This window comes from Zootoca vivipara, chromosome 2, assembly GCF_965207765.1.
Source record: "Zootoca vivipara chromosome 2, rZooViv2.hap1.1, whole genome shotgun sequence".
NCBI classification, from domain to species: Eukaryota; Metazoa; Chordata; class Lepidosauria; order Squamata; family Lacertidae; genus Zootoca; species Zootoca vivipara.
The window spans coordinates 35,851,712-35,873,954 of record NC_142584.1 but is presented as its reverse complement, the minus strand read 5'-3'; the positions used below and the strand labels follow the sequence as shown (position 1 = coordinate 35,873,954).

The window sequence follows — 22,243 nt, the reverse complement described above, 5'->3', positions numbered from 1 at the left end:
ACCTTTCTCGCTGTAGGTACTTCCCCCCTGAAGGTGACAGGGTTGATCTGTGTCAGAACCTTGAAGGGCCCCAGCCTTCTGGGTGCCAGCTTCTTCCCCCTTCCCCCCATGGGAAGGCCTTCTGACCACAGCCAGACCCTGTCCCCTCCGTGGAAGACCTTCTCCAGTCCCCTGTGATGGTCTGCCCCCTCCTTGTAAGCCTCATTGCCCCTTGCCACGTCTCCATCCAGTTGTTGGTGTACTGTCTCCCTCCTCTCCCCCCATGCCTCAATAGGTGGTCCCCCAATCTCCCCCTCCCCCTGCTCTGGGAAGGCTCTGGGGTTTCGCCCAAGACTGGCCTTACTGGGTGTGAGCCTCGTGAAGACATGTACTGCATGCCTCTCCGTGGGGTTGTCATGATATTGCCTGAGAATCTTCCCTCTGAGGGAGTCCTGGGGCATATACCAGGCATCATTGCTAAAGAGTAACCCCTCTTTCTCTGCAAGCCCTTCCCCTGCCCCCTCTCCCTCCCTCAAGTCCCTCCGTATGTTCTGGGTAAAAGTGTCCTCTTTGGTGAGTTGGCTCAGTTTCTCTTCCTGCATCCCCGCCTCTGCGTCGTTCCATCCACCTGGGGAGCTGATGTGGTGCGATCCTGAGGATTCTCCTTCTTTCCTGCAGTGCTCCTTGCCGTCTGCATCTCCAAAGGTGAGATCTCCCCGGCGCTGGCTGCCCACAGGGTCATTGTCCATTAAGTCCAAAGCTAGCACTTCTGCGTGCTTGTTCACTGTCATCTTCCGAGAGGGGGTCTGTTGCGTGACCTCACCCTCCTGCAATTCCCTGCCGTCTATGGCCGAGACGCTCATGGGAAGCTTCCTTGGGAAAAGGGGAATCTGATTCTGCCTAGCAAAGTCCACCGATAGGAAATCATTGCTGCTGCCCCTGCAGAGAAGCCCGACTGTCTCCTGGGTCTGGCCTCTTGGCAGCTGCAGACTTACTTCCATCTCTTTGTCGTGCTGTGGGGTGTTACAGGAGGGCTCAGTTGTTGGTGCTCTGCCTGGCCCCTCCTCTCCTGATCTGGCATCCAGGCTTGTGTCTGTGCCTGCCTGCTCTCGCCATTCCTTCCTCTGGGGGCAGTGTTCCACCCAGTGGCTGGGTGCATTGTAAAGGCATCTCCCGCCTTTCTCTTCCCTCTGTTTTCCCGCGTCAGCGTTTGAAAGTACCCGCGCGCGGGCTTTGTCCCTCTGCATCACATCTGGCTGGAGGGGTCTGTGCTGGGCTGCAGCTGCCTTCCAGGGACTGTATGGGAACTTGTGGCCGCTGCCTTTCCCCTCCGTCTGTCCCCTCTGCCCGGACTCGCCTCTCAGCCTCCTGCACTTCCATGCCACCATGCCTCTCAGCCTTAGAGCCAGCTTGTGCTGAGGGTCGCCCTACAAAGTGCTGGCCCATCCCGAGTGTCCTCTCTGCTTGTCCAGCCTCCACTCCTCCGGCTTGGCTGTGTTCAGAGCTGCTCGGTTCACTAAGCCTGGCTTCCCCTGTGACCGGGTGCCTACCTGGTGCTTGAGCCGTTCCATAGTTGCAGGGTGCTGGCTGCAGCTTGCTCTCTGCTACACCCCTCACGCATGCCAATCCTCCCTTGGCATCTCTCTCTTCTGCTTTAGATGCTGCCAACTTCATGCCGGCTGCTACATTTGCAGCCCTCTTCCCTCGGGGTAGCCATCAAAAGATTGTGGGCTTGCTGTCACAGATGGGGTGTTGGCTACTCCCGAGTAAGCACTCCACACATCCTCTGGATTTTCATAGTTTTATTGTGCATGCTATATACAGTGGTGAGATGTCTCAAATCATGTCTGCTCTGCATGGGGCAGAAGCCCACAATGGCGTCTCGTGGGCTCTGACCCCCCTTTTAAGCCTGGGCATCCAAACGCCCCTCCTCCTTGCTCTATGGGTCCTCCGTGGTCCCAAACCAGGCTCCTGAGGTGCCGGTCTACCTCCTTTCCAGCCCCTGCTGAAGCTAGCTCCTCCCCTGCTTCCCTGCTACCAGCCTGGAGCTGAGCCACCAGGACTCTGCAGAGCCCTGGACCCGTCTTAACCCTTCCTGTTCCTGATTTAAACTCCCAGACTTGCTGCTGCTCTCCCATCTGATGGAAGTAAGCAGAGTGGGCTGCTCTCTGCAAGCCCTCTCTCTTACATCACCATTTACCATTCTATATTAGTTGCTGGAGTGGCAGCAAGAAGGTAAGAGGCCAGATTCAACTAATGAGTCCAACTAGTGAATGCTAACAGAAGGTCTTCCATTAGTGTAATAGGACTTTCTGCCCCTCTCTCATTCCCCTACCCCAACTAGCTTGGAGGGGAACCCCAGAACAGTGTACAGGGAGATCATTCTACCTGACAAGCTGAAATGCTTGCCGTGATGGAACAAACTCCTTAGTGCTACACTGAATTCCTCCCCTTGAGTAGAGTAGCTGTTTAACAATATCTGAATAAGTGCTTGCACTATGGAAAAGCAAGTGGTCCTTTGTCCATGCATGGTCTTGCAGGATCCCAATGATGGTCTGACAGCGAAGGGGATGTAGTTTTAAAAATAACTAAGAAATGTTTGTATGTATTTTAAAGAACTGTATGAGATTGAAAGGTCCAATTTCTTAGGGGGAAGTCTATGGAATTCATTGGTACAAAGTGGCTGGTAATGTCTTCTCTTAAAAGTGCTTGGCTTTAGAGATTTACAGAGGGGGGAAATTGAAATGTTAATGCTTTATATAGCATTTCTTTTTACATGTGCAAAGTGTACAGTCTGTTTTGTTTGTCTTGCAACAACCAGGCGAGATAGACTATTATTTCCATCTTACAGAGGAAAAGCTGAGACTGCTATATCCATAGCCTTTATAAGCAGGAACTACTGGCAATCCTTTTAGCAACAAGAACTTGTATGAAAGTGAAAACTACCATGACATATTTTATTAATTTATACACATACATACATACAGTTTGAGTTTTCAATCTCACAGAATATATTTATAAGTGTTACAAGTTTTCAATCTCATACAATTCTTTGTTGCAAAAAGGAGTGCCAGTAGGGTTGGACATGAAAGACAGTCTGTGTGCAGTGTTAGCCTGCAGCTATGATTGCAGCATAAGCCATCTTGGAAGAATATGTACGATTAGAATGCTGAAGTCTGATTTATTCAATTAAGGTCTCTGGTCCTCAAGCTATTTTCGATCTTGTTGAGATTTATGTGGAGATTGTTCAGTTTGGTTGTGTATTTCTGAAGATTGTATTTATTGTTCATGACTACTTTTGTTATGCTGTAGTTTTGTATTCCCCTAATGTTGTGATCTGCCTTGAGGATGGTTTGAACTGTGGAAAGGCAGCATACAAATAAATTTATGTTACGTATGGCAGCCATGTAGGAAAGATAGAAAAACAGCTTTAAAATGCAGAACGCCTGCACAGGCCAAATGTGGGCAGCTTATTTCAATCCTGGAAACATAAAAGTCCATATAATCCAGATATACTAAAATATTTAAACTAGCAATCATCTTAAGATTTATACACTCAGAACCTGAGTTAAGCTACAACCTGACAGACAGATTTTTTTTTAAAGGGGGGGATTTCTTTCCTATTGGAAAGTAATTACCGTATATAAAACCTTTAACAAACTGATATTGCATGTTAGGAAAAGCTTCCTACCAGTAGACTGCACGGCTCAAAGTATCAGAAACATTTAGAACATATTGTAAACTCACAACTTACCGAGGCAGCTCTTCTGCAATTAATATCACGGTCAAATATAGCAGTTATAACCAGGGCACTGAAGACAGAAAGAAGGAATATGTAAGAATAATTGACAATCGTAAGAATTTCAATGTACAGTGGTACCTCTACTTACAAATAACTCTACTTACTACTTTCTACTTACGAATGGAGCTCCGTCCGCCATCTTGGATGCGGTTTAGATAGGATTTTTTCTACTTACGAATTTCTAGATAGGGTTGCTCCTACTTACGAATTTTTTCTCCCAATGCATTCCTATGGGATTTGACTTACAATTTTTTCGACTTACAAATGTGCATTCGGAACGCATTAAATTCGTAAGTAGGGGTACCACTGTATTTTTTTTTAACTCTCAGGCATTCATTATCATGAGTAGCTGAGATCAGGCAGGTCCCCTTCTCTGTTGAACCTTTCATTTTCATTTAGCAGACATTTTGAGCAAGTTTTTTAAAATCTTCTGGTTCATTTTTCATTATTGTATCCTTTGTAGCCATACTGTACAGTACACCACTTAAGTGTTGTATCCAATGCTACTCCTATGCAGCGTAGATACACTGAAGTTAATGGACATGACTAACTTAATGTTAACGTAGGTTCATTAATATTGATAGGTCTACTCTTGAGTATTACTTAGCTGTATAAAACCCAGAGGCTACAGTTTTATGTAGAAAAGGGGTACTTAAAGTTCCTTGGAAGAATATTTTCTGTATTCTGTATTTTCCGTATTCGGGGGGCACCACCACTATTTGACTGAGATCTGTCTGGATATACGAATCTCAGTACATAGTTTAAGGCACACTACAGCAGCAATGAAGAAATGGGCCACAATGTAATTAGCAGGATCTATTCTACAACGCAGTACAACATATAACCTTGGCAAGCATACTTAATCTCCCTCTGGCTGGACGGAAACTCCCCTTTGTACCTGCAGTGTGGGGCAGGGAGATGTTCACAAGTGACATGGCCAGAGGCAACCTGATCTGAGGGCTCATCACCAGGGCAGCTAGGACATCCCAACCCTCTGTGGACCCACAACATGCAGCTTATAGCAAGGTAGGCAAGTGTTCCATTGAGTAAACTAGACCAAATAGTTTCTAGCCTGCCTTTGGTGCATCATGAAAGGAGGCCCAGATGCAGAGAAGTGACAATTTGTAGTTTGCCATCACCACCAACCCATTAGGTCCTATTTTAGATGCTGGTTAACAGAGCCAAGAAATCTTTTTTACCAGTTCTTCAAATATTGAGGGAGAGAACTAGGTTTCTGCCTGTTGTGGCAAAAGTACTATGTTATCTTTTGTATTGTCAATTAAGTCAAAACTGGCACTTGGTCATTAAGCAGGTACTATAATTAGGGGCAAGAAGGGGAGGTGGATTCTCCACAACACCAGGCAGAAGGCTCATAGTCACGCAGGGAAGGCACTGTGGTGCACTGATGAGCAAATACACCTTGAACCCATGCTTACAGCATCTGATTAAGCTATCGCCTCCCTTCCATTAAGGGAGTTTACATGAGACTCCACCAGGATTTCCCAACATAATGGAACAGCCAAAGTGGGACTTCTTTCACAAGAAAGGAATAAAACATGTTTTGACATATCAGGAGTTAATTGCATCTGATTTCCAACAGGTATGGCAAAGAATGGCTCACTCTTTCAAGTGTCAATGATACTTCTTATGTAGTATCCTAAAGCATATTAAAACTTTTGTTATGACATTATATTTGCTTTGTATAACTCAAGAGACAAAAAAGGTATACTGAAACCTCCACAATGAGGGTTGGCAATGAATGCTGTTTGTGTGTAAGTATCATATTACTGAAAAATTGTTTTTTCCAACAAATCTAATTTTCATGGATACGGAAGTAAATCTAAGACAGCCATCTTAAATTTCACTAAATCAAGATCCTGGAGCTCATAGTACTATGACTATTGGATGGAACACAGTGGGCAAAAAGTCATGGACATTTGGGTTCATACTGTGAAGCTAAATACTTGGGTATCTAATGTAGTTCAAAAGTTCAGCCGGCAAGGAGCTTGTACATGATGATGCAGATTATTTCATAAAAATTATATATGAAAGTTAGCTATAGCCTTCTAGCTTGTAAATTAGGTGCCACTGCTACTGAACACAGTAACGTTCAAAGCCAGGAAATATCTGTCCACTTTCCATTGCAATCTGTTTAGTTGCACACCATTTCACTAAACAAAAGTTGGTGTCACTGTTTCCATTTTGTATACAGTATTTAAGCCCCAACAGGTTTAAAGGGCAGGGCAGGGCAGGGCAGGGCAAGCAACTGAAAGTTTCGGTCCTGTCCCCCTACTTCCTTCACCTCTGCTATTCTGACAAAAGAAGAGGCAGGACTAGGTGTGATTTTCCAAGCCAGGCACTGCCCTGCTGCACAAAGAGAAGGAAGTGAGAAACATTTCTATCTTCCCTGCTGAGAAGAACTTATGTGCTGTGTGGGTGTCCACAAGTTGCAGAACCTTCTCTGTGGTAGCGTGAGTCTTAAGAAATGCCCAGCCCAAGGAGACTTACATGACTCTGACACAGGTGTTTAGGCAAACACATGGCTTTTCCAAAAACAAAAACAACAAAAAACACACTTGGGATAGCTGGGTTTTATATTTACTGCTTTTCTGTGGTTTCAGTGAAGGTTATTTCCTCTTTTTAGGAATTACGGCTGTTTCTATTATATGGACTTGGTTTGAGAAGAACAGTAGGATATATATTTATGGAAAGGAGTATATTTGATTATTCTATAATAAAGAAATAAAGAAATTTTTATTTATACCCAACCCTCCCCAGTCAAAACTGGGCTCAGGGCGGCTAACACCAATAAAATTGCAATAAGACATAAAAGAAAAGAAAAGAATTGCTGTAATTAAAATACAGATTAAAATACAATATTAAAATTTAAACTTTAAAATGCAGCCTCATTTAAAGTAGTCCATAAATCCAAACCATGAGGCAGGAAAACACAGGGGTCAGACTGAATCCAACCCAAAGGCCAGGCGGAACAGCTCTGTCTTGCAGGCCCTGCAGAAAGATGACAAATTCCGCAGGGCCCTGGTCTCCTATGAAAGAGCGTTCCACCAACTTGGGGCCAATACTGAAAAGGCCCAGGCCCTAGTTGAGGCCAATCTAGCCACCTTATGGCTCGGGATCTCCAGAATATTGTTGTTTGTGGACCTTAAGGTCCTCCGCAGGGCATACCAGGAGAGGGGGTCCCGTAGGTACGAGGGTCCCAAGCCGCATAGGGCTTTAAAGGTCAAAACCAGCACCTTAAACCTGATCCTGTAGTCCACCGGGAGGCAGTGCAGCTGGTAAAGCACTGGATGAATGTGTTTAGTTTTATGGTTAAGGGCAGCTGAGCCCTGAAATGCCAAAGATGACAGATGAAGAGTGTCAGGGAGAAAGAGGGAGCTGGCCTGCTTGATCCCCTGACCATTCATTTAGCACCATTCATATTATCCTGGAAGTGTACATTAGCATCAGGGAGATGCACATGTTGCTTCTCAGTCTATGCAGCAATAAAATGTTCAGGTTCAATGCTGGCAACCAGCCAGTCTTAATTTTGAGCTCTAAATAGTGAAAGTGGTTTTGGAAGGGTAGGTTTTTTTTTAAAAGGTATCATGCTGGTCGAAGCCCTTGAAAAAGAGCAATCCTGTTGGGCACCAAACTCACAATCAGTTACAGCAAGTATTAACACAGTAATTTCTGATATTAACTCTTGAACAGAAGGTTCTCTGTTGGTAACCACTCACATTACAGTTTGTCAAGTGGAAGCACACTTGCCCTCATTTGCTCTTGGAGAACAGTCATGATGTTTAAAGGTTTGCTAATTTGGGTGTACAAAGGAGCCACGGGGGTCAAAAACAATGCCAAAGTCATTATGACAGAACTATGAGTAGGCAAGAAGAGACGCAATGTTAATAGGCCTCACTGAACTACTGCCACAAATCCTATTTTTGCAACAAAAGCCAGACACACAGTTGTGAAAAATGGAGTCTGAGTGCGCAAATATGTTACCCAATATGTAACAGATATTACTTTTAGCATAAACTTGTCAGACAACAAAACATACTCCTCATGTACAGGTTATTCTCAACATTTCATCAGAGCACAAGATGTAGCTCTGAGCAATATTCATATTTCCTGATTCTGCAGGCTAATCTTGCCCCAGAGTCAAGTGGCTCCATTTACCTAAGAGCCACACCTTTCTTTTCTTCTCACCAGGCAGTACTCCAGGGAAGACTAAACTGCCTGCACTCCCACAGTGTCATCAATTTCTTCTGAGCTGCGGGTTAGTGCTGTTCTCAAGCATAAGTAAAGGAAGAGCATTCATGTCTTCACAACAGTAGACCTCCTTTTCATTTTCATCAGCAATACAACTATATAATTATCTAGTGATTCAACTGAACATAATTTTTAAGGATCTTTTAAGATTTATAGAAACCCAGCATACAACAAACATAGCTTCCTGCGCAGGAACATTTCAAAAAACATAATGCTATTTTGTATACAACTGCTTAGTGAAAAGATGCTGATTTTCAATTAGGGCATGATTATAAGGAACAGCCTAAATTGATTAACCAAAACAACTGGAAGGCACCAGACTGGGGAAAGCAGCATTTCTGAATTTTACATGTCTACAATTCCCTTTTAAAACATTATGTATGTTCTAGTACTGTTTGACCTTCAGTGAGTAAAGTTTCTCATTTTACAGATAATAATTATTATTATAGGCACTACCAACCCAAATGGAAATCCCCCTCAATGCTGTTTTCAAAGCATTCTATAACCCAGCCTGAGAAAGAACAGGGCTGGAGTTTACTTTTAGATTTTCCTTGATTTCTTTGTTTTTAATTTTCTGAAACAGACTAAACCAGACACTCTGGGCCCTCTAAATGGGAAGCTCAACACTGTCACAGGTGCTTAACCTGAGATCATAGAATCATAGAACTGTAGAGCTGGAAGGGGCCCTGAGTCCAACCTGCTGCGAAGCAAGAATCACAGCATCAGAGACAGTGCCCTGGTTTGCACATCATATTAGACCAGTAAAAATAAATGTTGGTGGAATGAGAATGAATAGCAAACTGGTGCACACTACTGAAATCACAGGTACTTCACTTCTTCCTCATTACTGCTCTGCCAGGAAACAAGCCGTAAACTAGGTTGCTGGGTCGTCCAAACTTATGTTTGCGATTTATTTTTCTGCAAACAAGCCACAAGTGGATGCCAAGGTTTGCACCTGGCTTCCCAATCATGGCTTGTTTAAAAAGAAACAAACTGCTACTCCAGGTAGTTTAAACCATAGCTTGTGGTTTGATGCTTCTGCTTGCGCCTGGGAAGGAACAAAGTGGGAGCAATTCTGCAGCATGCACCAGCAGACTGATCATTCACAGTAAAGCACAGTGTATTAATTGCACTGTAATCTGAATGTGGTCTGGGGAAAAAGAAAAGAAATATGGTCTCTCTATGCTAATACTGTAAATGTAATCATCTGATTATTTGCACAAATTCCGAAACCCTTCAAATGTTTAAAAAGGTTGTTAACCATTCCACTGTGGATTAACATATAATCTACCATACTGAAATAGGACTGGTTCATTAGGAACCACTTTTAAATGTATGCACTCAGCTTGGACTCCTCTCTTAAACAAAATTAACATGGCAAAAATACAAAACAAAATCTAGAAAGAGGTTTAAGATGACCTTCCCACTAGTCCCACAGGTTAGAAAATCTCAGTCCTAGGCTCCAGAGGTCAGAGTCAAGGCTGTGAAAATAGACCTCTCTTTTTCAAACTATACCAGAATGATGATTCTGGATTTAACAGACAACCTACCTGCATTTGTGTACACATTAACAAACAGACAAGGAAATGCAAGACATGTGGAAAGTTCACATGTCACAGTAAACTAAAGTTTATGGTTTACCACAAGTACAGAGATCAGAAACACTTTGTTCTTGCCCGAGTGCAAGTAGGAGCAACAGTACATGATCCTGGCTTAGGGATATGCCCAGACTGAGGATTCATTATTCGTTTTGCTCCAACAAACCTTGGCTTCAAATCCCTGGTTCCAGTGTATGCTAAACCAGGGATTGTGGTTTGTTGCTGCTGCTCACCCTAGGGGAGAAATGAAGCAACAGCGGCTTACTGTGACAGAACTGCTGCCACAGAATGCGAAGTCCAAGAAGATCACATCTTGTAACCATGAAAGCATTATTTCCATCAAATATTGCATACTGTACATGAGCAGCAAATTAAAAATTGCAGGTGTACTATTCTATGACTTGATGTGCACTGCGATATTTCTTCCAATTAATAGCTAAGGCAAGATAGCATGAGGACGTTTGCAAGATTAATATGTTGCAAAATCTTGAAGGGACACAAGAGATCAATAACTGCATAAATTACCGTAAGCCCATCTCCATGCCTATATCCCTTAAGTTTACTTTCTGAGAGAGTTACATGCAAACTATACAACGATGAAGTTCAGCCTATTTCAAGATACCGAATTATTCAATTTTGAAAGGTAGCAGAATTTGTTTCTGGCTAAATATATGACTCTTCTCAGTCAGAAAGAGTGACACACCTAAAGTTAGAACTGAAGAGACAAGAAAGCAAAGGCATAAGATTACTGTTACTGGCCGTAAACCAAGGTGTGCTAATACAGGTGAAACTGTGTGTCATCCTGTGAAAGTTCCTGATTCTCAGCATAGAGCTTCATTGCTCCCACACTACATTATTCCAAGAGGAAAAGACAGATAAACACACAGCTTTAGGGCCTCATTAGAAGAAATGTATTTCTCAGAAATAGGATGTTGAAGTATTTTCAACTAGTGCACTGCCAAGATGGAAGATTTGTAGCTAAACACCAAGTTGCCACCAATATCTTTAGACTCAGGCTAAAAAATTGATTACATAACAACTGTGTAAACACATGTTCCATTGATTGGAGATCTTGTGACATTTATTCAGCTAAGATTGCTTGGGGTGAATTTTTCTTTAAGCATTCAAAATAAGCAAAAAACGATGTTTCTCACATAGTTGACGTGCATGAGCAAAAACTTTTAAAATTTGCCCCCAGAAGAATATCATTTATTTATTACAAATGCTTCCTAGGTAACTTTTCATCTACAAAGATACCAGAGCAGTATACAAAGGTAAGGAAAAATAAAACAACTGCCCCCCAAATATAATACAATACCAAGTTAAAACACCATACGCATAAACCCAAAAGACAACTTAAAACAACAACAACAAGTAGAGCAGACTAGATAAATTCATTCAATGGTAGAATAAAATTATTTCTGAGACAGACATGTAACAATAACAGGTTCCAGCTTTACCAAATTATTTTGAAAGTGGTAGGGGACTGTTTTTGTTTATACTGTATTGACTTGTAAGCACCACTGAAATGCAAATTTATTCCATAGTTCATTTTCTGAAATCTGCCCCACCCCCCATCTATATGAAACACATAAACCAAGCATTTCACTGTACTGTAGTAACTTACCTTGAAATCTGATTGACAAATGGTCTCAGTTCTAAGGGGTCATAGGCACGAGCAAAAGCCCAACATACATAACAAGCAGAATCCCGAACATTAGAGCCGACACTGCAAGCTCCTCGCTTCTCATCGTAGCTCAGTCCTCTTAAAATCACAGGAACAACTGTGGAGAATTTTTGAAATAAGAAAAAATAAACTGCATGGAAGTCATTCAATGAAATACTTGTATTAGAAGAGGAATAAGGACAGTTGGTGAAGGATTTGTGCAGGTGGTGACAGTTCTGTAGCAAAGGAACAAGCTCTATCTGAGATGCTTTTGTTCCCTGTAGCCTCATCCTGCATCAGTGGGGAGGGACAGTACAAACAAAATGGAGGAAGAAGGTGTGAAGAACTGCCTTGCTATTAGAGAGAAACTTAAACAAAAACTGCAGCAACAAACACCTCAAAAAGTGGAAAACGCTCATTCAGGTACTGGAAGTGATGAAATGCACAAAATCATTGAAATAAAATTGCGTTGTTTTTGTTTTCTAATTGAGAAATGCCAAGCGTTGCTGCAAGGGATAGGGGAGCTTTCCTGAGCCTATTTTTCCTATATTTAAAAGGTCTGCATGAGTACTGATGTAGAATAGCAGGGAAGCTCAGCTAGCAGTACATGGGCTTTCTACAAGGCAGCTCAGACCTGGATGGAAAACAACTACACCTTCAGGGGACAATATGCTTCGAGTTTCTATTCTTTACAAAGGTAGTATTTCAATGAAGGCCAAAACAAGAAAAATCATTAAAACAATCAGAAAACCTAATCTCAGAAGTCTAGATTACCCAAGAATTGACTCAGTGGCTGCATTCAGACATCACGATAAACCATTGTTTATTGTGATATCTGGATGCTTTTTCTTGTGTTTTGTTTACATTTATGGGGCCTCATTTCAGAATAGACACACAATATATTCTATCCACCATATATTGAAACCTGCCAAATTCATGTAAATGCTACTAAAATGAAGTTAATGGCATTCAACTGAGCTTGGTATTTCTGATTCCCACAGCTGTCCATACAAGAGTTAAGAGCCTTTTGCATTGCAAACCTAAGCATGATTACTCAGAAGTCCTTGGGAGTGAGCCCCACTGAACTCAGTGGCCCTTCCTTGTCTGTTAACATGCAGTAGATTGGGCTGCATGCTATGTTTTTACTAATTAAATGATTCAAACAAAATTTACAGTTATCTCAAAACAGATAACATTCTAATGCTATAATAACATTTAAGATTAAAGTGTGACTGAAGAACCTTTCTTTCTAGCCTATCATCTGTCTAGTTTTATTGCGCAAGAGGGGCTTTACTTAACTCCCTTCCTCAAGCAGAGTGTATCTTGCTCCCTCTTGAGATGCAGAGTTGGCATATTCTGTACTTGACCCGCTTCTACACCTTCTACTGGTGTTGGCGAGACTTGGCCAAACCAAAAGGTTGGGGGGGGGGTTGCAGACACCACCAATGAGCTGATTGGAAGTGTAAAAATGTAAAGATCAATTGATTGTTTGTACAAGAGCCATACAAGCAAAAAAGGTGACATGGTCTGTAAGCGTGGGGGAGATAATGCTCAGGCCTACAATCCACATCCAGTTCCCCATTCCTGCTCTAAGTAATAGTTGCTAGACACATGTACTGCACAGTTTCGCCAAAGTTAAATACTTTTGGATCTCGTTCATTTTAATGCAAGTTAAGTATCTGTTCAAATTTTCTCATCAAATCAAACTGGTAACTTCTCCTTTCCTCAAAAGCATATGCTTATTATTATTTATCAGTTCAATGTGCAAAACTGCTTTATAATGAGCCTGATCTGAAGCTGACTCAGGGCAGACCAAAGAAGGCATTTCATATTGCCCATTACTGTGCTGAGGTTCAAATCTCTCTTCTCAGCCCAATGCTGAGATGGGGAGAAGAGGCACCCAATCTTGCCAGGGGCTGGTGGGCTACTTGCAACAGCCTGGTGGGCAGAATATGGTCCATGGATTTCCTACAACTGTTCTGGAGCTGCTGGATCAGGAAATTCTGCCAAAAATAAGGAGGCTGTATCATGATACCTTCAGAACCAGTATCTGTACCTCACTTGAAGAAAGCTGAACCATGGAACTCCCTTCCAGGAAAACAAAAACAGAAACCACTGTGGCAAATAATTCTGAAGTTTCCAAAGAGGAATTAAGATAGCAATAAAAAAAAGCATCAATGTAATAACTGGCTTTCAAACCACCTCCTGTATTTCATTCTAATTTTAAGGAATCATGCACAAAAGGTTGAAATTATATAAAGGGTGTGTAACACAATGAAACTAAGGACTATACAAGACAACAGCAATACACTAAACAGCAACCCTACGGTCTTACAGTTTTACTTTTCTTCTTCTTTTTTGGCGAGGCTGAGGAAGCTTCTAAATTAAACCTTTCACACAGTTCCAATGGTCCGCTGCCAAAACCTACCAACCGCACAGGTTTCCCTACAAGGCTTTCTCTTGGCATCTGCCAGTCAGGTAATATAGTTCAAACATACTGCTTACTGAACAGTATGTAATTTAATCAACTGCTGTAGCCTACAGAAATAACAGCCTGCAGGGGAAATAAAAGTCACTTAACTCTTATACTTCCCCTTCTTTCTGTGGTGAACAGGTGAGGGCCAAGGGGGGGGGGAGAGGCAAAAGCTTCAAATATTTCAGTTTTAGGAGGTACACATTCTGATGAGGGACACGTCATGCCCCTTCTAGGGTAGTTTGTCCACCCTACAACAACACACACACACCCCCGGAGACACACTCCATTGTCTCTCAAGGCAGACAGATGCCAACACAACACAAAACATAGAAAGTGCACAACACAGGCTTGTAATGTGTTCAATTACAATTGGAAACTTCCTCACAGAGGTGGTGTGGTGTGGTGTGGTGTGGTGTAGTGGCTCAGAGACTTCACAGTGCAATCCTACTGTACAATGCCTTCTTCCTACTAAATTCAATGGAGCTTACTACCAGGTAGGTAGAGTTAGGATTGCAGTTCACGCCACAAACTGGAAATTCTCTGGTTGGAATCCCACCTATGCAATGATCTCAATAGACAGCCTTGGGCAAGCTGCCCTCTCGCAGTCCTCACATCTGAACTGAAAGGATAATACTACTGTCCTAATGACTGCAACTATGTGAAGCACTTTTGAGACTTGAAAGCACTGTACATCAAGGTTTTTTGTTTTTGTTTTATTAGCCTCTCTATCAACTTTGAGACCATTAAGTCGAGCATTCATGTCTGGGGATTAATACAAATCACTGTACTCTTGGATTATTCCCTGTGGTCCTGTTTTTTAAGGTATTAGCTTGTAGTAACTTTAGAGATTCCTTTGCAAAAAACATCATATGGCATACAAGTATGAACCAGCTAATGCCTATGGTATCACAGAGTGTAGAGGAGTTCTTCACGACACATGTAATATTTTTTAACATATTACAGTGCACTCAAAATTTGATGCAAAGACAGTCCCTTTCAAGGATAAGTTATCTCCCCCAACTCTTCCGACCAGCAGGAAAGACAATAGCAGAAAATTGGAAAAAGCATGAATAGAATTAGCTGCCACAGATCTGTTATTTGCACTGGTGGAGAATAATGCTTTATTGTAACAGAACAGGGCTAGTACCAATTCAGCATTGGAAAAAGTCATTTTTACCAGTGTGGAGCAGTGGTTAGAGTGTCACACTATGGCCTGGGAGCCCAGGGTTCAAATCCCCACTCAGGCAGGACTGAGCGACCTTGGGGCAGTCACTACTGCTCACCTTAAAGTACCTCACAGGGCTGTTGTGAGGATAAAATTAGGATAAATGGGAAGGGTGTGCCACCTTCAGGTCCCTGGATGAAAGGTGGGATGTAAATTTAATAATAATAAGAATAATAAGAATAAGTCATCTATATATATACCCATTGCATTGCCTAAGATGAAAAAACACAGTCTAAGGAGGACAAAGAAACTGCTTTTAAGATTACCCTGCATGGGAAAAACCACATCGCAGGACCTAAAGTTTGGTATTCTCTTTTTTGTTTGCTGAAAGAAAATAAAACAACCTGACAGCACTAAAACTGTCCTGAAAAATGTAGTTTGACTTGTTCTCAAGTGTGTTGAATAAACTGGTGAAAAAATGGATTTAACTGGTTATACAAGAACACAAAAAAGCCCCTGGAGGCAGTTTTTGAAAATCTGCTGTAAATTTCTTCTTGTGAAGATTAAACATTACTGCTACTGATATTACTGTTTACGCTGTACTTTCCACCTCAGACTTAAAACCAGGGGGAAATGTTGGTTTTTCTAACAAGAGTAGAAAGAAAAGCTCTATTGATCATTACACGATTCTTCATCTTGGGAAACATAGATGAGAGGTGTCAGGCAGGAGCTACTATGTTTTGTACCTCAAGAAAAGCTTAGGCATCTCAAGAAGCAATTCCACATCATAATAAAGTTGTTGATTATGTAGGCCATGTATGGAACTTACCTTAAACAATGGTTTAGTGTGGCATGGTTATTTTTTCCCCATGCTCAAGCACTCTCCTCTCCCCTCTTCTCCTCCCATATAGACAAGAGTGGCAATTCAGAACCTTTCACTTCTGCTTTTAACAAACCACAGCTTCCTACATCATCCTAACTGGAAACTATGGGTAAATATAAAGTATGGTTAGTTTAAACAAGCCTGCTTCAGAAACCATGTTTTGAAGGCGGCTTCTTTTAAAATAGCCATAATTAATGTCAGCCATAGTTTTTTTCCTTCAGATAACAGGACTGAAAGTGCAAAGATTCCCAAGGTTGGGAGGTGGCTAAGCTCATTTCCATTGCATTAAGCCATGGTATAGCAAAATATCCAAACATGGCCATAGAGTTTATCAACACATGTCACTTTTTGTATGGTTATTGCCTATAACCAATGAAAGAAGATTTGAATGAACTCCAGTAACTCAACTCTAAGGATTTCAGTAGGTGTACTCTGAGCAATGCATTTTAAGCCTTAAGCAAATATAACTAGTCAGGAGTATCACAGAATTTCTGACACCAGGATATGGGCAGCTGACCGTTCAAAGGATCAGAAGAAAATAAGGTAGGGTGAGTATTGAGAAAACTTTGAGTCTGCGGTTATGATAACCCAAAACACATTCAGCAACTAAGCAAGGTATGCTGGCTCTAACAATTAAGCTGCTTTGGAGGCCTGGCTCTCACATATCATGACATACAAGTTTTATTCACTAGTCCATTCTGTTGTTGCCCCCTAAGAAGAATGTCTGCCTCTATCTAAGACACTGTCAAAATATGTGCGTGTGCATGCACACATTTCGTGCTGGAAGGATGGACAGAAGTAAAATTTGAGATACCGTATATTATGTACATTAATTTACCCAGGCTTGTGTAGTAAAAATGTGTTGGTTCTTTTCTTTTGGGTGATATATGCTATTAGCTATTTTGAACTTGGGAAGGTATCCAGACCAAAAAACGATCTTAACCCAGAATAAGCCTCTCTGTAATATCCTCTCAAAATAATGTTATACTCAACTCAACTGTTCAAACATTCACAGTTCATTTCGAAACCATTCACACTCTTATTATCAAAATCAAAAAAGTACCATTAACTTTTTATGTGGTGGTAAAGATATACATAATCAATTTGACATAACCAAAAACATTATCATAATCACCAGTTTTCAAATTAAAAGAATTGTTATGTGATTAGCAGGTTGCATATATTGTACATGGAAAACTGACAGAATCCAGATTCACCTGTTGAATTTCAGCACATTCTTTTTTAAAAATGCAGTCACCTGTACATGTAGCCTAGAGGTATTAATGAGCACCTGTTCTATCCCACCCTCCTTAACTTAACAACATTAACTACAGGTTGCAATAGGACGCTCTGCTTTGAATCCCATGAAACACAGAAACAACTTCTGCCTTCCCATCACTATAGAGTTCAGAAAGACCTTTTTAATGTACAATGATACCTCGACTTACGAACAACTCGACAACCGAATTTTTTGACTTACGAATGGGGGTAATGGCGACACGCTTACGAATGTCTCAACATCCGGGGGGAAACCGCGGCGGTTTTAGATAGGGATTTTTCGACTTACGGAATTTTAGATAGGGTTGCTTCGACTTACGAATTTTTTCATTTCCAATGCATTCCTGTGGGAAATCGCGTTTCCAATGGCGTTTTTCGACTTACGAAGGTGCCTTCGGAATGGATTAAATTCGTAAGTCGAGGCACCACTGTAATGAGAAAAGCATCCTTTCCTTGTGTTCTTTAACTCAGTTTCTGAACAACAGTCAACCATGAGCATTATAACATTTTCTAAATAAAGCTACGAAAGGAAAAGCAAAATCAATAATCCCCAACGAATTTCTAGAACATTGAGGTGCTAGCCAAAGGATTTAATTGAATACCGCCCATAGCATTCTATGTAGCCAAGTCCTTTCTCCAGCAAGCAACATTTAAATGTGCTTCCTTGTGCTTAATAAGTTCTGTGAATCTGCCAAAAGGTTTTTTGTTTTTTTGTTTAAAAGAGAGATTGTCTAATCAGATAAACATTCTTAGTTCAGATCCTGTACAATACAATCTCTTCCAGGTTTGCTCTATGACCCCTAGCATCTAGGAAGGCCGCTTTTCTAGAGGGCATAATGTTCTGCCTTTTTATGCATGTGCAGGGGACCATAAATTAATTTATCTCCTCAGCAGCCACAAGTGACTCCCTTCAAGCAAAAGCCCTGGCCATGGAAGAGAACTACCCTCCCTTTCTGCAGGCAGAATGTGGAGGAAGCTAAAGGTGGCTCTCCCTTCCTTTTAATACAAAAACACATCCCAGTGCTATTGCCTTCTGCAGAAGCTTCCCAGGAATGGGAAGAAACCAGCTATCCTTTCAAGAGAATTCAGACCAAGCCAAAATTTGGGAACCCCTATGCTTGCGTGCTGAACCTTGGACAAACTTTACACAATGTGCAACGGAAAGAAAAGGAGCAAGGGAAAGACTCCCAACTCATAGCTATTCCATTAAAGGCCATGTTGGCTAATTCACAGAAGTGGTAAAAGAGAGAAAAGATTGTATGAGCAAAATGTACTTCCACATGCCTTGTTTATTGAACAAAAAAATTGTATGTATATTTATCCTAATGAAGTGGCAGAAATGCACCCCCACTCTTTGTAAAAGTACTGAAATTATGGGGAACATACAACTCCTTTCACTGCTTCCATGGAACATAGAAACCAATCTACGTAATTAGCAGGAATTGGGAGCAGGACATATACAGTATATTCCTGCGTATAAGACTACTTTTTAACCCAGGAAATTTTTTTCAAAAGTCAGGAGTCGTCTTATACGCCGGGTCGTTTTATTAATACGGCGAGTATATCCCAAACTCTATATTTTAGCTGGAAAAGTTGGGGGTCGTCTTATACGCCCAGTCGTCTTATACACCGGAATATACGGTACATAAATAGGTAGTGCAGTGTATCAATGCTTACTGATCATTACAAGTGGAATAAATTAAGTTTGGAAGCAAAGAATCCTCACCAACATGATTGTAACTTGGTTAGTTTTGTCTGCTGATCATTAGCTGTGCAAGTCAAATAGTCTTGGACCACTGCTCATGCTAGCTGAGCTGTAGTCCAACAACATCTGGTTATCACCTGCCCTGTGGTTCTTTCATCTCAGTCTGCTTTCTTTTTCTGTATGTTCAATATTCATTTTGCCTATTCTTGGTCAGCCTGTCAACAAGAGAAGTGGGGACCATCTCTAGCATCATGCTTAAGAGACACAGCATCTCTTAACACTCCATCTCAAAGTTTCATGGCTAAGAAATTCAGTGATCCTATCCCGTGTCTTTACAGCATACAGCACCCTGCTAACTAATGTTAAATAGGAAAAGCACTAGCAGACCAACATACTGATTCTCAAATCATCCAGCAGTAAGCCTCAGCTACAAGTAATCCACAACTTAATTCTTATGTTCCATGTCAGAAAATTTAAGATAACTCAAGACGTATTTTTTTTTCCCCAATAGAAAACCTTTGTACTACAGTACCTAGTAACTCAGGGTATTATCTAGCCAACTTGCTCTGACTTGTAACATGCCACCAAATTTGGAGATTAGAAGTCATTAGGAAGGACAAAAGAGTGTCTCAAAAGGTGTTAAATGAAAGTCAGCAATTATGCAAACAGAACTGAGAGGACACTTAAAAAGAGATTGTGTAAATTTTTTGCAAGTTTAGGGGTACAGCGAGTTATTAAACTAGTTTCTCCTATTTATCTAAGGTAATGCTGTAATATAAAATGGATCTCCTGAAGGAGTAAGAAACTACCATCTAGACAAGATTATATATGGGAACAGACAACAAGCTGAAATGTGGCTACATTCTTCTAAAGAAGTCCCATGCCTGTGATAATGTTATTTTCTGTAAAACTGAACTTCCAATATATTTCACACGTCTCCAGAATTTATACTAATGAAAATACTCTTTCTTTGAGAGGGTGCAGTTTCTCAGACACATCTGGGAAGAACAGATACTGTACTACCAAAACATTCTGAATGCCTTTTCTCAAACTCGGAAGCTAAAGTTTGTTTTAAGTGATACAGGTCCTTAGCTACATAGTGGAACCTGTGTACTTTAAAGCATAGCAGCTTTGATTAAAAAGAAGAAGAAAGATAGACACCACTTTTCCAAATGACACTCCAAATATGCTGGCATTAATTCATCTCAAGTGCCGCACTGTTAGGAGAATAACAATGATAACAATCAGCGTTGCATCAAGCCTGGAATTATATCGCCTCCAATATGACTATTGCGTTCATCTTCTTTTAATGGGTGTCACCTATCAGGTGACTGGTCTACATGCTTGTAATAATTATACAACACTAGATGAGAGGACAATAAATTCACCCCAACAATGGAAAAACAGCTGCCAGTATCAATTTGACCAGGACCAGTTATATTCATTAGTGAAGAAAACAAGAAGCATCCTGTCTCCAAGGCTCTACTCCCTGAACTTGCATATCCAGGTATTTTACTCTATTGCCTCCAGTTTAATACAATGCCTGCTGCACCTGCACATTCTGCTCTACTTCAGCTACAGCCCAGTTGAGCAGGTCTGCCTAGCAGCTACCACTTCCAGGGAGTGGCTGGCTTTTAATAAGCTCTTTGCTGCACTAGGATCATGCCCAGAGGCCAACATCACTACCCTGGCTTCCCTCAGATTCAACAGCGCAAGAAACAAAGAAAACTAAAATAGACAAACTTACAGAGTATACAGCAAGGGTTGTCAAGCCTCATCAGGTCCTTTGGGGTCCCAAGCACAAGTCACACCTGCCCAATCATATCCCTACCCCCCCCAAACAAAAAACTGAACCATCTTGAGGTCAAGAACAAGACACTATCAGTAGAGCAAAGGAATTGACCTACTATTGTCAACTACTGATTTTCTAAACACCAGTCCCTTCTCCAGTCCATTTAAAATTTACAGCAAGGAGTTGATGAATAATATTCAGTGTGCCAACATGTGGAGTCAAAAGGGGAGAGGGGGGAATGTGGGGGTGTCCTTTGTCAATGGAAAAGGACAAATGGATAATAGGATTAATAAAGCTGACAGGATGAGGCAAGCAACCCTTTTTTACATGCAAGAGGATTTTAGAAGGTAAACAGTGGGAAAGGTGCTTAGGATGAAAGAAAGCTGCAGTGGATGCTCAGGCTTAGAGCTGACAACTGTGGTCTGCAGTAAGGCTAATGAAGAAATTTTGAAAGGCAAGGTGTAGAACAATGGCATTCCAGTGTTGAATAGTGACAAGTACTGTATCTTTATAAGTTCACTACAGATCCTCCTACCACCTCTATCCCCAATCAAACCATAGGATGGATGGATGGATGGATGGATGGATTGATGGATGGATGTGTGTGTGTATGTGGGGGATTATGAGCATGGGCTCCAGAAAATGTACTTGTTGGATAGGATGATCATGCAAGCTTTTGTGGGCTTGACAGTACAGGCAGTGACCATTTCGTGCAGGGGTTCTGTTCCCAGCCCCGTGTGCATCGGCGGAGCACGTACTGTATAAGCAAACGCCCCACCCCTGTTCTGCCTTCTTCTGGATCCAAAAGCACCTGTGCATTGGTGAGTGCATTTCAACTGGACACACTTAAAATGGCCATCACCTGTCTATCAACAGTATAAAGGTAAAGGTAAAGGGACCCCTGACCATTAGGTCCAGTTGTGACCGACTCTGGGGTTGCGCGCTCATCTCGCATTATTGGCCGAGGGAGCCGGCGTATAGCTTCCAGGTCATGTGGCCAGCATGACAAAGCCGCTTCTGGCAAACCAGAGCAGCACATGGAAACGCCGTTTACCTTCCTGCTGTAGCGGTTCCTATTTATCTACTTGCATGTTGACATGCTTTCGAACTGCTAGGTTGGCAGGAGCTGGGACCAAGCAACAGGAGCTCACCCCGTCACAGGGATTCGAACCGCCGACCTTCTGATCAGCAAGCCCTAGGCTCAGTGGTTTAACCACACCGCCACCTGGGTCTATCAACAGTATATCCACCTTAAAAACTCTGGGGACTCTCAGTTGCCAGTCTGCTGTGAAAACACCTTAGAATTTATTTATATTATGTAGAAAGTAGATGCTAGAATGTATTGTTAACAACAACAAATCATATCATTGTTCACATGCATAACAAGAAGGGAACTGACAATACAGTGGGGAGGAATTCACTCAGCAGAATGCCCTCTTAACACAAACATGTCTGCTTACATGATGAAACAATGCCCTCTCCTTCCTCCCATGCTGTTCTGGGGGTTCTCTCGACCCTCCCCCACAGCCAATGGGGCACATGAGAAGGGAGAAAGCACAGTTGCACTAGAGGAAGTCCTTGCATGGGTTTCTACTGGCGGGGCTCATTAGTTAAATCCCACCCTATATTA

At 41.8% G+C, this 22,243-nt stretch overlaps 1 protein-coding gene across 8 annotated transcripts in view; it reads right to left on the bottom strand.

Annotated features, from left to right (window-relative positions):
- The window catches only part of TBCD (tubulin folding cofactor D), a 129,278-nt gene that overhangs the window by 56,709 nt on the left and 50,326 nt on the right, over nucleotides 1–22,243 (bottom strand). For all 8 annotated transcript variants that reach the window (XM_088661647.1, XM_035104647.3, XM_088661646.1 and 5 more), the window contains 2 exons: nucleotides 11,276–11,432; nucleotides 3,734–3,791 (listed from right to left, as the gene is read on the bottom strand). In XM_088661647.1, the coding sequence (XP_088517773.1) occupies nucleotides 3,734–3,791; nucleotides 11,276–11,432 (215 nt within the window). The remainder of the gene's footprint in view (nucleotides 1–3,733; nucleotides 3,792–11,275; nucleotides 11,433–22,243) is intronic.